The 11,596-nt window shown below is 35.2% G+C and overlaps 1 protein-coding gene across 2 annotated transcripts; it reads right to left on the bottom strand.

Moving 5' to 3' along the window:
* Nucleotides 1-251: 251 nt before the first annotated feature.
* On the bottom strand, nucleotides 252-11,375 carry LOC149786483 (smad nuclear-interacting protein 1-like). Of its 2 annotated transcripts, none has more exons than XM_089976941.1 (2): nucleotides 11,183-11,375; nucleotides 252-5,509 (listed from the first exon to the last, which is right to left on the bottom strand). In XM_089976941.1, exons 1-2 carry the CDS (start codon nucleotides 11,288-11,290, stop codon nucleotides 4,628-4,630), a joined length of 990 nt encoding a protein of 329 aa, XP_089833067.1. In that variant the 5' UTR covers nucleotides 11,291-11,375; the 3' UTR covers nucleotides 252-4,627. The 2 variants fall into 2 exon arrangements, with proteins under 2 accessions (XP_089833067.1, XP_089833068.1); XM_089976942.1 differs by lacking the exon at nucleotides 11,183-11,375 and adding an exon at nucleotides 10,612-11,088.
* Between the last annotated feature and the right edge of the window lie 221 nt (nucleotides 11,376-11,596).

The raw sequence follows: 11,596 nt of genomic DNA, 5'->3' as shown, positions 1-11,596 counted from the left end.
AAATACGGCAATTAATAGTCTTAAGACCCTTGACTGAGAAACTCTACTGATGCTATAATGAGAGAAATAAAATCAAAGACGTAAAATCAATATCCAGTGATACATATAAATTACTACTAAATATGAATACAAATATAGCAACATTTCTTCATCTCATATTTCAGTAGCAGCCATACATTTCAACATGAAACTCATAAAATATAATCTAAAACAACATGGAATCAAAAAAGGTGAACAGATGACGTAAGAAGTTTTAGATTAAATGAGAATGGAGTTTAATGAGCAGTGTAGGTACTTTAAATCAATACAATTTTGGCTGTATGCAATATAAATCGAAAACACATTCATTCATTAAGTGTATATTGATGACACCATAAGCCTGCCTGATTAAGTACACTCTGCGGAATTTTGTTTCTACACAACAGAGTATATATGTTTTATTACTCAAGTAGCATGAAAGGTTGGAGTTTATAACACCTTCTTTGGAAACCCTGATATTCATACAAGACTCTACCCCACGACTGGCGTACTCCCATCACGTTTGCAACCCTGCAGACAAAATTAAAATTGAAAAATACGTATCATTTACATGGGGGCTAACTATGTCATGGGGGTAGAGTCTGGTATGGGTGTCAGGGGACCCAAAGGGTAACAAAAAATGCAAAACAGTTTCGTACTATTACAACAGTATGAAAAATGAAATGTGAATTTGCAACAATGGACGGGAGCTCTTATATCCAGTACATGTGTGTAAGTGACATTGGTAATCAGGTAATCTTTTGAGTGGATCTGTAGATATGAGAGACCTAGAAGTCAATATTACTGAAAATAATAGCGTTAATATAATTATTTCTCACCATATATAAATCAAAAGTCAAGGGTTGGTAGGTTTTCCAAGTTGATCATTACTTGCAACATGCCAAAAATATTTTAAATAAAATAGAACTATCTGCAACAATCTTAACATATTATGATTGTGACCAGGTAAGATACAAAATACATATTAATGAAATTCTGCTGATGGGCATTGCAATGTATTTAGATTAAGTTTGAGCTATATCTTTCAAGGCAATAACAGTGAAAACCACAAAAGTACAACTTTATATGTGGAACATACTGAATTGCAAAAATTGCAAACATTATACGTCAACCTTACTGAATAGCTGGTAGTTATTTTTCATACATAGAAACCATAATACGGATTTGTGTCAATATAAAATTGAAGAGAAAAAAAGCTGAAACATTTTAACAAATGTTCATGTGGAATCTGAGGAATGTATTTACATGCAAGCTTCTAAAATTGAACGAGTCTTAAATTTAAACTGGTTATTTATTGTTCTGAACACAGTACATTGGTTAAGCAGTTGTTTTTACGGGGGATTTATTATTCTGAACACAGTTTCAGAGCTATTCAATTGTCCTTACAGGTGATTCATGATTCTAAACACAGTAACAAGGCTAAGCAGTTAAGCAGTTATTCTGTAAATTAGAGCAGTGAATTCAATTATTAACTAAGTGTTTAAGTATCAGTCTATGACATTGTTTAAATTTTATAGCAGTGTTTAAATTTTAATTACTGAAACTTGAGGGAACTTTAAATGGATGAAATTTCCTGCAAGACATTTTCAGTATGTTGTCACTATGTCTTTTGAAATCTTAGTTATCATTTACGTACCTGTCCAAGTGGAATCACACTTTGTATATTGAAGATTGATTGATTGATGATAAACTCATTGATAAACAAATCTGGCCACTAGTTTAAGCTCGATTTAGAAGAACCTGACTTTGTTACTCAATGAGATGGCCATGTCATTGCACTTGCAATTCAACAAGTGAAAATTTCTGAGCACTTTCACATCAACATGTGCCATACTCCTGCAGAAAATTAATTCTCAGATCTGGCAAATTCAGTATATTACTATTTATACCTGTACATTGCCACAAAAAAGCCCTAACAAACTTATTCTAATTGAGACTACCCCACACATATATACAGTAATCAGTGGCAACTATTTATGAAACAGCTGCAAGACTGCAACTATTTAACAGCCACCGTACTGTTTACATAAATATCCATTGTTGAGAACAGACTTTCTCAGTCAAACAAGTCTCTTGCATGGGCACAGACAAATAGGGGCAAAGGGTGGGGGGTCACCTCTAAACATGTTTTGCCTAAATCTGTAAAACTTACTGACCACTAAATGTCACCTCCCCCCCAAAAAAAATTATGTGGGTGCTCCTGGTCTGTTGTAACATTTGTTTTGCTGAAGTACTATTACAATGATGCAGATCCGTTATCTACTGGACCATTTACACGTTATCTCCCTGACATTTACACATGTTATCTCCCTGACATTTACACATGTTATCCCCCTGACATTTACACATTACCTTCCTGACATTATTAATTCATGATCAATGATTGGATGTGATTGGACATCCATAGACATCACTGTCCAGTGTCATAAAAATATGTAACTGCATTGAGCTAGGTTATGTTTGACCGTAAATGTATGGTTCGCGCATACACAGCTATGTGACATCATCCATAAATATATGGTTTCCGCAAAACCAGAGTCAAAGACCACATAAGTATTATTTTATGATTTAATTTTGATTGTATAGCTGAAACGTTAAAATTGCAAGCATCAATGCAGACCTTGTGAATAATCCTATTTTTTCCCACCCACAGTACACTATTGTATGCATTACTAGCAAAGTCCCACAAAAGCTCAAGATGAAAAGTGAGCTATTTGAAAAATGCATATTTCATTTTACTGACATAGCAATCAATGGTATGCTGAAAGACAAGAGCATGAAACTTGCCATAATTATTCCTGATATGTCGCTAATAAATTTTAGTTTGAAATTGGGTGAAACAGATATGGTTCATGAAGGTCAAAGGTTATAATATTTGCTTATTCTTTCAACACCAGAATATGGAAGAAAGTGAACTTGGTTTGTCACGAATTTTATTTCTTAATTTCATTACAAATGAATGAAAAAGATCATTTTCAATACATATTTCGTTCACTTTACATAACAGTTTTAAACTTAAGATGACTTCACTCCTGTGATTTTAAACTTCTAATTTTCCCATAATTAAGGTCACTGCACACAATACTGCCTCAAGGCATGTTATATAAGCAAGAGCAAAAAAAGCACAATTAGCTTATTTTCATGGATAAAATCAATGTTAATGTACCATTTTGTTGAAAATCTCATACATAATATGACAATAAGAAAAATAATTGCACAAATTTATATTTACGTTTTTTGTTTTAAGGTGGTGCCCTACATTTTCATATTTTGCATAAGGTATGATTTTCACAGAAAAAGAAATTTCCTCAGCTTTCCTTGCTGATTAAACTGGATATTTAAAAACAGACCTTTAATTCAGGTATTGTTAAAAGAACCTTGAGTTCCCACTATTTTGATGATGATTGATGAGTGGAATATGGATTATAAATTGTATTAAAAAAAGAGCTGATAATCTTTTTTCCCATTTAAATATTTGGTAATTCATTCAATGCATTTTCAGGAACTGTTATTGTCTACTCTAGCAAAATTTCTTTTCCCCATTGTAATAACTGCTAAATACAGTGTACTTTAGACTAATTCAGACTGATTTTCTAAGTACATGGGAGCAGTCATAGCTGTGTGCTAAGATCACGTACAATGTCCCAAGTATAATATCCATAGAAATTTGTACAGTTCATGAAAGCAGTTGTTCTTGTTGTAGGGTTTAACGCCATTTTTCTGCACATAATAGGCTATACACGGCAGCCAGTATTAATGGTGGAGGAAGAACCCGGAAAAACCCCAGAAAGAACCACCGACCATAGAGAAGCTACTGGCAAGCTTTCTCACATACCCACATTAGCCGAAACCGAGACTTGAACCCACGCAGAGGTGAGATGGCAGTGATCCATAACAGACAGCGCTTTAGACCACATGGGGCCCCTACATGAAAGTAACATAGAGGTATGCCAAGATTCTCCCCTTTGTACATGTTGTAAATGCAAACAACTTCACCCTGTCAGAACTTCATAATATATGTAGAGCGTTTCCTTTCCCATCAACATCTAAGTTCAAGAAGAGAGGAAACTCTTGTGAAAAATTTCCTTTCAGAAATACATGCAGTTGGCCAAAAACATCATATAATATTTTATATACTAGGCAACAAGGGAAATAAAAAAATAGAAATATGAATCATCATCCAACCATATCATGTCTCTAAACACTTTGTTGTCCATGCATATGAACAAATGAAAGTAATTATCAAAAAAGTTAAATGATTATTTACCAAATTCACATACACTATGTGAAGTAACACAGGCAAATACAAAGAAATACAATAATGCAACATCTTAAGGTTATAAAAGAATATTTGTCTCTGTAAATTTTGTACACAGTAAACTTTAAAATATCATATCCCTTCTATAAGTTTCATTACAACTCAGGTCACACATAATTTCTGTATTGTTTAGACCAAATAATGCATAATTGCCATATATCATTACAGGATAAAAGATATTAACGTTCTGTTATTTATGCACACATACACAAAATGAGGTGTTCACACTGTATAAAAGATGAAAATCATTGTTAAATCAATGCCAGAATATTAGGGTGATTCCCCTGCTTCTCCAGCTTCCGCAACTTCACTTGTATCTGACCTTTCATGTAACAAAACATATTCACGACTGCTGTACCCGAATTTGATCACATCCCTTTCAAAAAGCTCCACATAACGACGTGGTTCTATCTTCTCATTATTCACATATGTTCCATTGGATGAGTCTAAGTCAATTATATATGGAGCTACTCGTTTTCCAACAGTGCCATCCTCACGTTTTAAGTCAACCATTCTGTACTGAAGCACTGCGTGTTGTTTAGAGCATGAAGGATGGTCCACAGGAATGTCAGCTACAAGTCTATCTCGACCTATTAAATATGCACTCTGTCTGTGAATATGCAGTAATTGCAAAGCCTCATCATTTTTGAATGGGTACAGCCTCCATCTCTTTTTGGGCTTCCGTGCCTCCGGAGGTTCATTATACTTAATAACAACACCTCTGTAAGTATTAGTATCCTCAGTGAGCTTTCCCGAGAGCTGAAAATTGGGTTTTTCAGCTGGTTTATTTTCAGCTTGTGAATCATCAGTCCTTTCAGCTCCACCCATCTCCATTCCATGCCTATCAGGTCTTAATGGATTACCCTTTCGATTTCGTCTAGCTTCAATACGCCTTGCATCATTTTGGCGTCTTTCTCTATTTTGCGACTCATAATCATCTTGCGGTTCCTGTTTAATTCTTCGATGTGGATCATAATCTCTGTGTCGTCCATCTTTATCCCGATCCCTATCTTCTCTGTACCTTCTATCTCTATCATAATGCCTTGATTTAATGTCTTTTGCTCTGTCTGGGTCTTGTTTCATCTTTTTCACAGGCTCTGGACTAGAACTTCTTGAACCACTATGCTCTTGCTTTATATACTCTCTGGCGTCCTGAAAGTAAACTTTATAATAAGATGATCACAAAAAAGAATCCACATTTTCAAGGAATAAAGCAAATTCTTTTTTTTATACAAGAATGATGTCCAACGGACTGGACTTCAACCTGTAAACCCAATATCCCAAGGTGGATAATAAATGCATAAACACTTTCTTAATTCCAATGAACAACTGCACAAACTCTACACCGTTTCATGTACATCTACAATGACTGCATGTACATGAACAAGCTCAAAGAAAATGATCGCCATCGCCAAGTTGAACTTCTGTCATAGCAGGCTAAACTAAAAGGACCAGAGAACTTGCTGATCTAGAGGGCTTACAGCTCCCAAATTCTAGCAGTTTTAATCCACACAAAAATATTCGTCATAGGCTTATGTTTTCCTTGTGTGCCGAGGTGCTACATCTGTCAACATATGATAACCCAATTAGGCAGAACTACCAGATACAGTACCTGGCAATCAACTCACACTGACCATGGTTAGTGTAAATACACATTTGGACCTTCAACATATTTCTGAAAGACAGAGTTTAATTGGCTGAAATAAAAGTGAAGTCAGCACTGATTGGATCTGCCACATTAGCATTTCATCCCTGTCCCAAGAAATGAGATGTTCATATAAAATTCAAAGAACATAAAATATGGGTTACACAGACTTCTTTTAGCAAAAAGGTTTGAGAACTATATAAGATGTACCCACTCACCTAATTTTATGATTCTAGATAGGAGAGTGAGCATATAACCTGACAAAAACATAGTCTTGAGTTAACTAATAAAGGATGAAAAATGAAAAACAGATCACAATAATCCATAAGAGTGTGGTAGTAACAGAAATGCATAGCATCATCAATTGCATGACAACAGCATAAACAATCCTAAGAAATCAACATGAAAAGCAAAAAACCCAAGTCAGTGAAATATAAAATATATCTGATATTTATTTACCACTTAAAAGAGGGTGTAGTGTTCACTGAGATGCACCCATGAGTTTTTATATTTTACATATGCAGAGAACCTGCCAAAAACTCTGCATGGTCATGAGCTAAAAATGTAACACCTTAACCTAAGCCAGTCAATTAAGCCAAGTTTAACGAATCCAAGTTTGTAAGTGTCTATCAACTCCTTGGTGGATCATGGTGTTATTCACACGTTTTTGTCAATTTTCCCAATTTATTATAAAACATGTCAAAATACAGGTAATTACATCTTACTGTAGAAAAAAATTAAACCAAAATATATAAAAAATATTACAATCAATATCATATATGCATAAAGTGTGAAAACTACATGCATAAATTTGATACAGTATGTGTATTGTTTGCATGCATCAAGTTTCTACTCTGCAAATTGATGCATTTAATAAATAAGCCTATCTCTTATAAAGATCTGTAGTGGTCAGGTGAGAAACTGACTTGACCGCAGTGCACTAATTGGTCGTAAATATATTTTGCTTTCAGCAAATTCATTAATCAGTTACAAACTCCATTTTCTATTTCACTGGTTTTACAAACTAAATGGCCGACTTATCGAATTTTGGTTAGCGGATATACAAGCAATAAAGCATACCATTCATTTAAATTTTACAATGGCTCGTCTATATCATTATTAATACACTCTAATTGTTTTTGTTTGTATTGTGTTTAGCTGATTTCTTTGAAATTAAAATAAATTTGAAGAAAAAAAACAAGTAAAATGCACAAATTAGTGCACTTCTGATGCATTTAATGATATACTTGTACTTACCATGTAATGACTAGAATACTGTAATATTACAATATTTTGTCTAACATGCATTCACAAGATGGAGAGTTGTCTGACTGGTCAAACATCAATGCGGTCATTTATCAAATGGAAAATGAAAACAAGAAAGAAATCTCAATCTTAATGATGATAAGGGACATAGTGAGGATGAACCCTTGGCAGTGTTTCAGAGAAGGACTTGGGGAATTCTTGAAAAAGGCCAGCCTGACATGCCAGCCATAACATGCTGTGTCATACAAAAAACACAATTTGGACACAACCCCCAACACCCCCAGGACATGGACATGTTTAAAAAGATATGATTTTCAGGAATCTTCACCCCCCAGTTTTTTCAAAGGACAATAAAAAGCTTACTTCTTGACCACCACGATGTCGGCATGTAATCACTCATATGTATGATCTATGATAAGGCCGGGAAGCAGGCTAAGTGTGGGAATAATTAGTCTGCTTCCCTGCTTCTTATGTTCCCGGTGTTGCTCTGCCCTATATAAATAGCAAATAACAACACAAGGAGCACATGAAGCAGGGAACCAGACTAAGGAATGAACTACATGTACTTAAGTCTGGTTTACAACAAAAACTATATAACCCCAGAAGCAGACATAAACATTTTTAGATATCGGTAGCCAGCCTATTTTTGGGGGAATGGTATGAGCTGTCATTGTTACTGGGACTAAATAAAAGTTGGTGTATTATATCCTCATTTTTGTGATGCGGTTGTTCATAGCAGTCAAAATGCATATTTTGCCAAAACATTGCGGTCGCCAGTTGCTTCAGCAGGTGGTTACTCACAACAGAGTGTTTATATAATAAAATCAATCCATGCATTATGATTGTAGTCAGAAATGACAGGTCATCGCTCATAGCAGCGGTCACTCAAATCAAAAGTTTTAATGTACAGTGATTGTGGTTATTTTTTTTAAAATTATTATGAAACTGGACCTTGGAAACTGGTCTTTTTGGAAAACCTGTTATAAAAGACCACCTGTCAGAAGAGACCATTTTTGTTGGCAGAAGGGGCAGTCTCTCATAACAGGTTTTACTGTACTGTCATCCTTTTGTCTTAGGCCATAGTTTTATTTGCTCTATTGTAAGATATAGGATCAGATCATAGCCTCAACATCGCTAAGGCAACAACATCATTGCTAAAGAATCACCAGCCTTCAAAAGATGATTTTAATTCATGTGATTCAAACATATCAAGGTCCATAAACATTTACAGTTAAATCAATCCATTCAGCTGCTTGGAATGTGATGGAAGCCGGGAGTGCCGAAATCAGAAAACAAAAGAATAGCAAATATACTAATACGGAAGAAAGTGTTTAGATAGCTTCATTTTGTTCAAGATATTTATCATCCTAAACCAATTTCGGCATTCCTGGCTTTCATCACATTCCAACCAACTGAAATGTAGCTCAACAGAAATTGAAAACTGTTGTGCCTGCTTGTGTCATAATTTGACTCCATTAGGAAAAAGACATCAGTGCAAGTAAAGTCCAACTAGAGCAATATGACCAAAATTTCTGGAAAAGCATTGATATGGGCTGCCAAGTTATGAGACAAATATTCCTGAAACTGATGTCTCATTTCCCTATCAGTCAACTGGGGAACACACTACACAATGCCGTTATTTAGGCAGCAAGACATCAACCTAAACATAAATATCAGGGGGACAGCTTACACTAATATCAGTACTCCTACTTCTTGGACAGAATACTAACATCAGCCTATGTGTATTAACGGAGCAACCAACTGCGATTCACAACTGACACTTTTCAGTCTATCAAAAATTTTGAACACTTTTCTTCCATATGCATAAAGAAATTATAAAGTCCAAATTGCTGCCTATCATTGTAGAAATATATGTAAAATATTGTTTACTTTCTATATTATCTTTAAGAGTGTCCACCATATTAATTAAATTGACAACTACTTCCGTTTTCAGCCTCATTTGTTTTCAAGTGTCTTATAAATACATTGCTGCCTTATCTGGAACATTAACAGATCAAAGTATACATGGTATGAATTGAATAATGTATCAAATAATACATGTATTCATATTTGGCATGACAAGCCTTATTTGGAAGATGAACTGGCACAAGAATATTGTGTTATCTGTCATGGTGGACAAAGTACAATTAGCGTAAACATACCAATATAATTTACCTGATATGGATTTAATAACTTATCAGTAGCTAAACTTCCTGAACAAAATTGCTCTGCTTAGGTAGTAGATTTTAACTACAGTCATCTATTTTTTTTGACAACTGTTTTATTTGCTCCATTTTAAAGTATAGGATCATATGGTTGATTCAACTTTGTTCCAGCTATGACATCGCAGCTGGACTAGGCGCCAGTTCTTATAAAAGCTGTATTCTTACAAAGTAAGACACATCACATATTGCATTCCAACCAGCTGAATGGAACATGAAAGTGCATCCATTTGCTACGGTCAGCTTTTATTCCATCAGGATAGAGATAGTAAATTAAGGTATAATCAATTAGATTTAAATTTGTGGGAGTGTCGATATGGGCTACCAAGTGTGTAAGATATTCTTCAAAATGTTACCCCTCAGTCTCCTGTCAGTCAACTTGGGAACATGCTAAACAAGGACATTATTTAGTCAGTAAGACACCTAACACCAAAACAAAAATATAATGTGATACATCTTAAACTGTAGTTTTACATGTAAGACCTCGATGCTGATATTAATGTTTTGGTTGTCTGGGTCTTAATGCCTAACTAACAGTGCTGTGTAGTATGTTTTGATGTTGACTAACATCATAACGAAAGTCAAATTTTCAGGAATATCTCACACAACTGGCAACCAATAATGATTTGGTTTGGATTCTTTTTTAAACGTAGCTTTAACAATTTTTCAGTCATATCGCTACGATGTCTGTAGTGTGACGGTTTATAGTGATGTCAAGCACAGGGGTATCATGCCGCAGACAAGTAGCATGATGTCCCACCCTGTGACATTATCCTGACATCAGGACGACCAGTCCTAACACTAACCTCTTAATGCTGAGCGCCAAGCAAGGCAGCTGTGGGTACCATTTTTGTAAGTCTTTGTTATGACTCAGCTGGGGATCAAACACATGACCTCCTGCATCGGACAGTCTTGGATTCCACCACTGACCGAAAGGAAAGATCCGAACAAACTCGAGTGCGCAGTTGAGCGCTAAATACAAGCAGATGATAATAAAGAAAGAAATGGACAATTTTATTGTGCCATCGTAAAATAAGATTAGCATTGTAGATACTGCTAATTATCTAAATGTAAAATTGTGTTCAATATTTTATACACACTTGAGTTTGTTCGGATCTTACCTTTCAGTCAATGGTGAAATTCAAGACTGTCCTAATGCAAAACTGCACTTCTAGTCGGGCTGTTGTCCAGACGTCAAGATCGGCAAACAATTGTTGCATTTTCTCCATTATATCACAAACTGAACGAAGCGTGTCGAGCTGTTTAGAAAATTGAACTATTCTTGATTACGACTGGCCTAAGTTGGAAATTAGCAGACGCAATTATGATAAACTAGCAGTTTTGGAACTACCGAAGGGTGCGGACCGGTGTCTTTCCTTGTGTTATATTATTACAGGTTAGATCCCCCATCCCTTGATTTTCTTTGTAACGAGCCCCTGTGGTAGGACTAATCAATACTGGTGATATTTCCTTTGGGGAACAAAATATGTATCTTACCTGAAGCAAGATATAACTATGTACATTCGTCGCTTGCGTTCCTGGTATATATTTGTTATTAAAGATATTGGATTTTTATGGAGATTATTATTTAAGACTTTTAATGTTTCGGCACGCTGACTAAAAACCAATATCCTGTGAAACGGACAAACAATTCGAAAATAGGTTATAAGTAAGAATTGCTCATAAACAAACCGAATGTTCAGGACTTTCCGATCGTCTGTGTGGTTTATGTTTCTTTCTTTTAACATCCTCGTCACTATCGCTACTACTAGTACGATGTTTGTGCTTTGGCTTTACCATCCTAAAGTATTCTGTGCGAAAAAGTCAGGAACGTACATACGTAAGGCATATTAAGAATAAACTTGTGCTAAGTCAATTGGAGCATCTCGCATCTTATATTTGACCGATCAATGGCGAAAATACCCGAGGACACTCCGATTGGTTTTCTTTTTAAATATAAATTACTCCCGAACAATTTTGAAACTTTGTTCCGGGATATTGTTCACTGTTGCCATTTGCACAGAACAGTGATTCGCAATCTGTTTAAATTAAGATCTCATCTGTTGTACGTAAAGACGGTAGGACATTGGAGATCTGCTTTTATTC

This window comes from Sinohyriopsis cumingii, chromosome 12, assembly GCF_028554795.1.
Source record: "Sinohyriopsis cumingii isolate HCF-2022 chromosome 12, ASM2855479v2, whole genome shotgun sequence".
NCBI lineage: Eukaryota > Metazoa > Mollusca > Bivalvia > Unionida > Unionidae > Sinohyriopsis > Sinohyriopsis cumingii.
The sequence above is the reverse complement of the archived record's forward strand: the minus strand, read 5'-3'. Positions and strand labels throughout refer to the sequence as shown.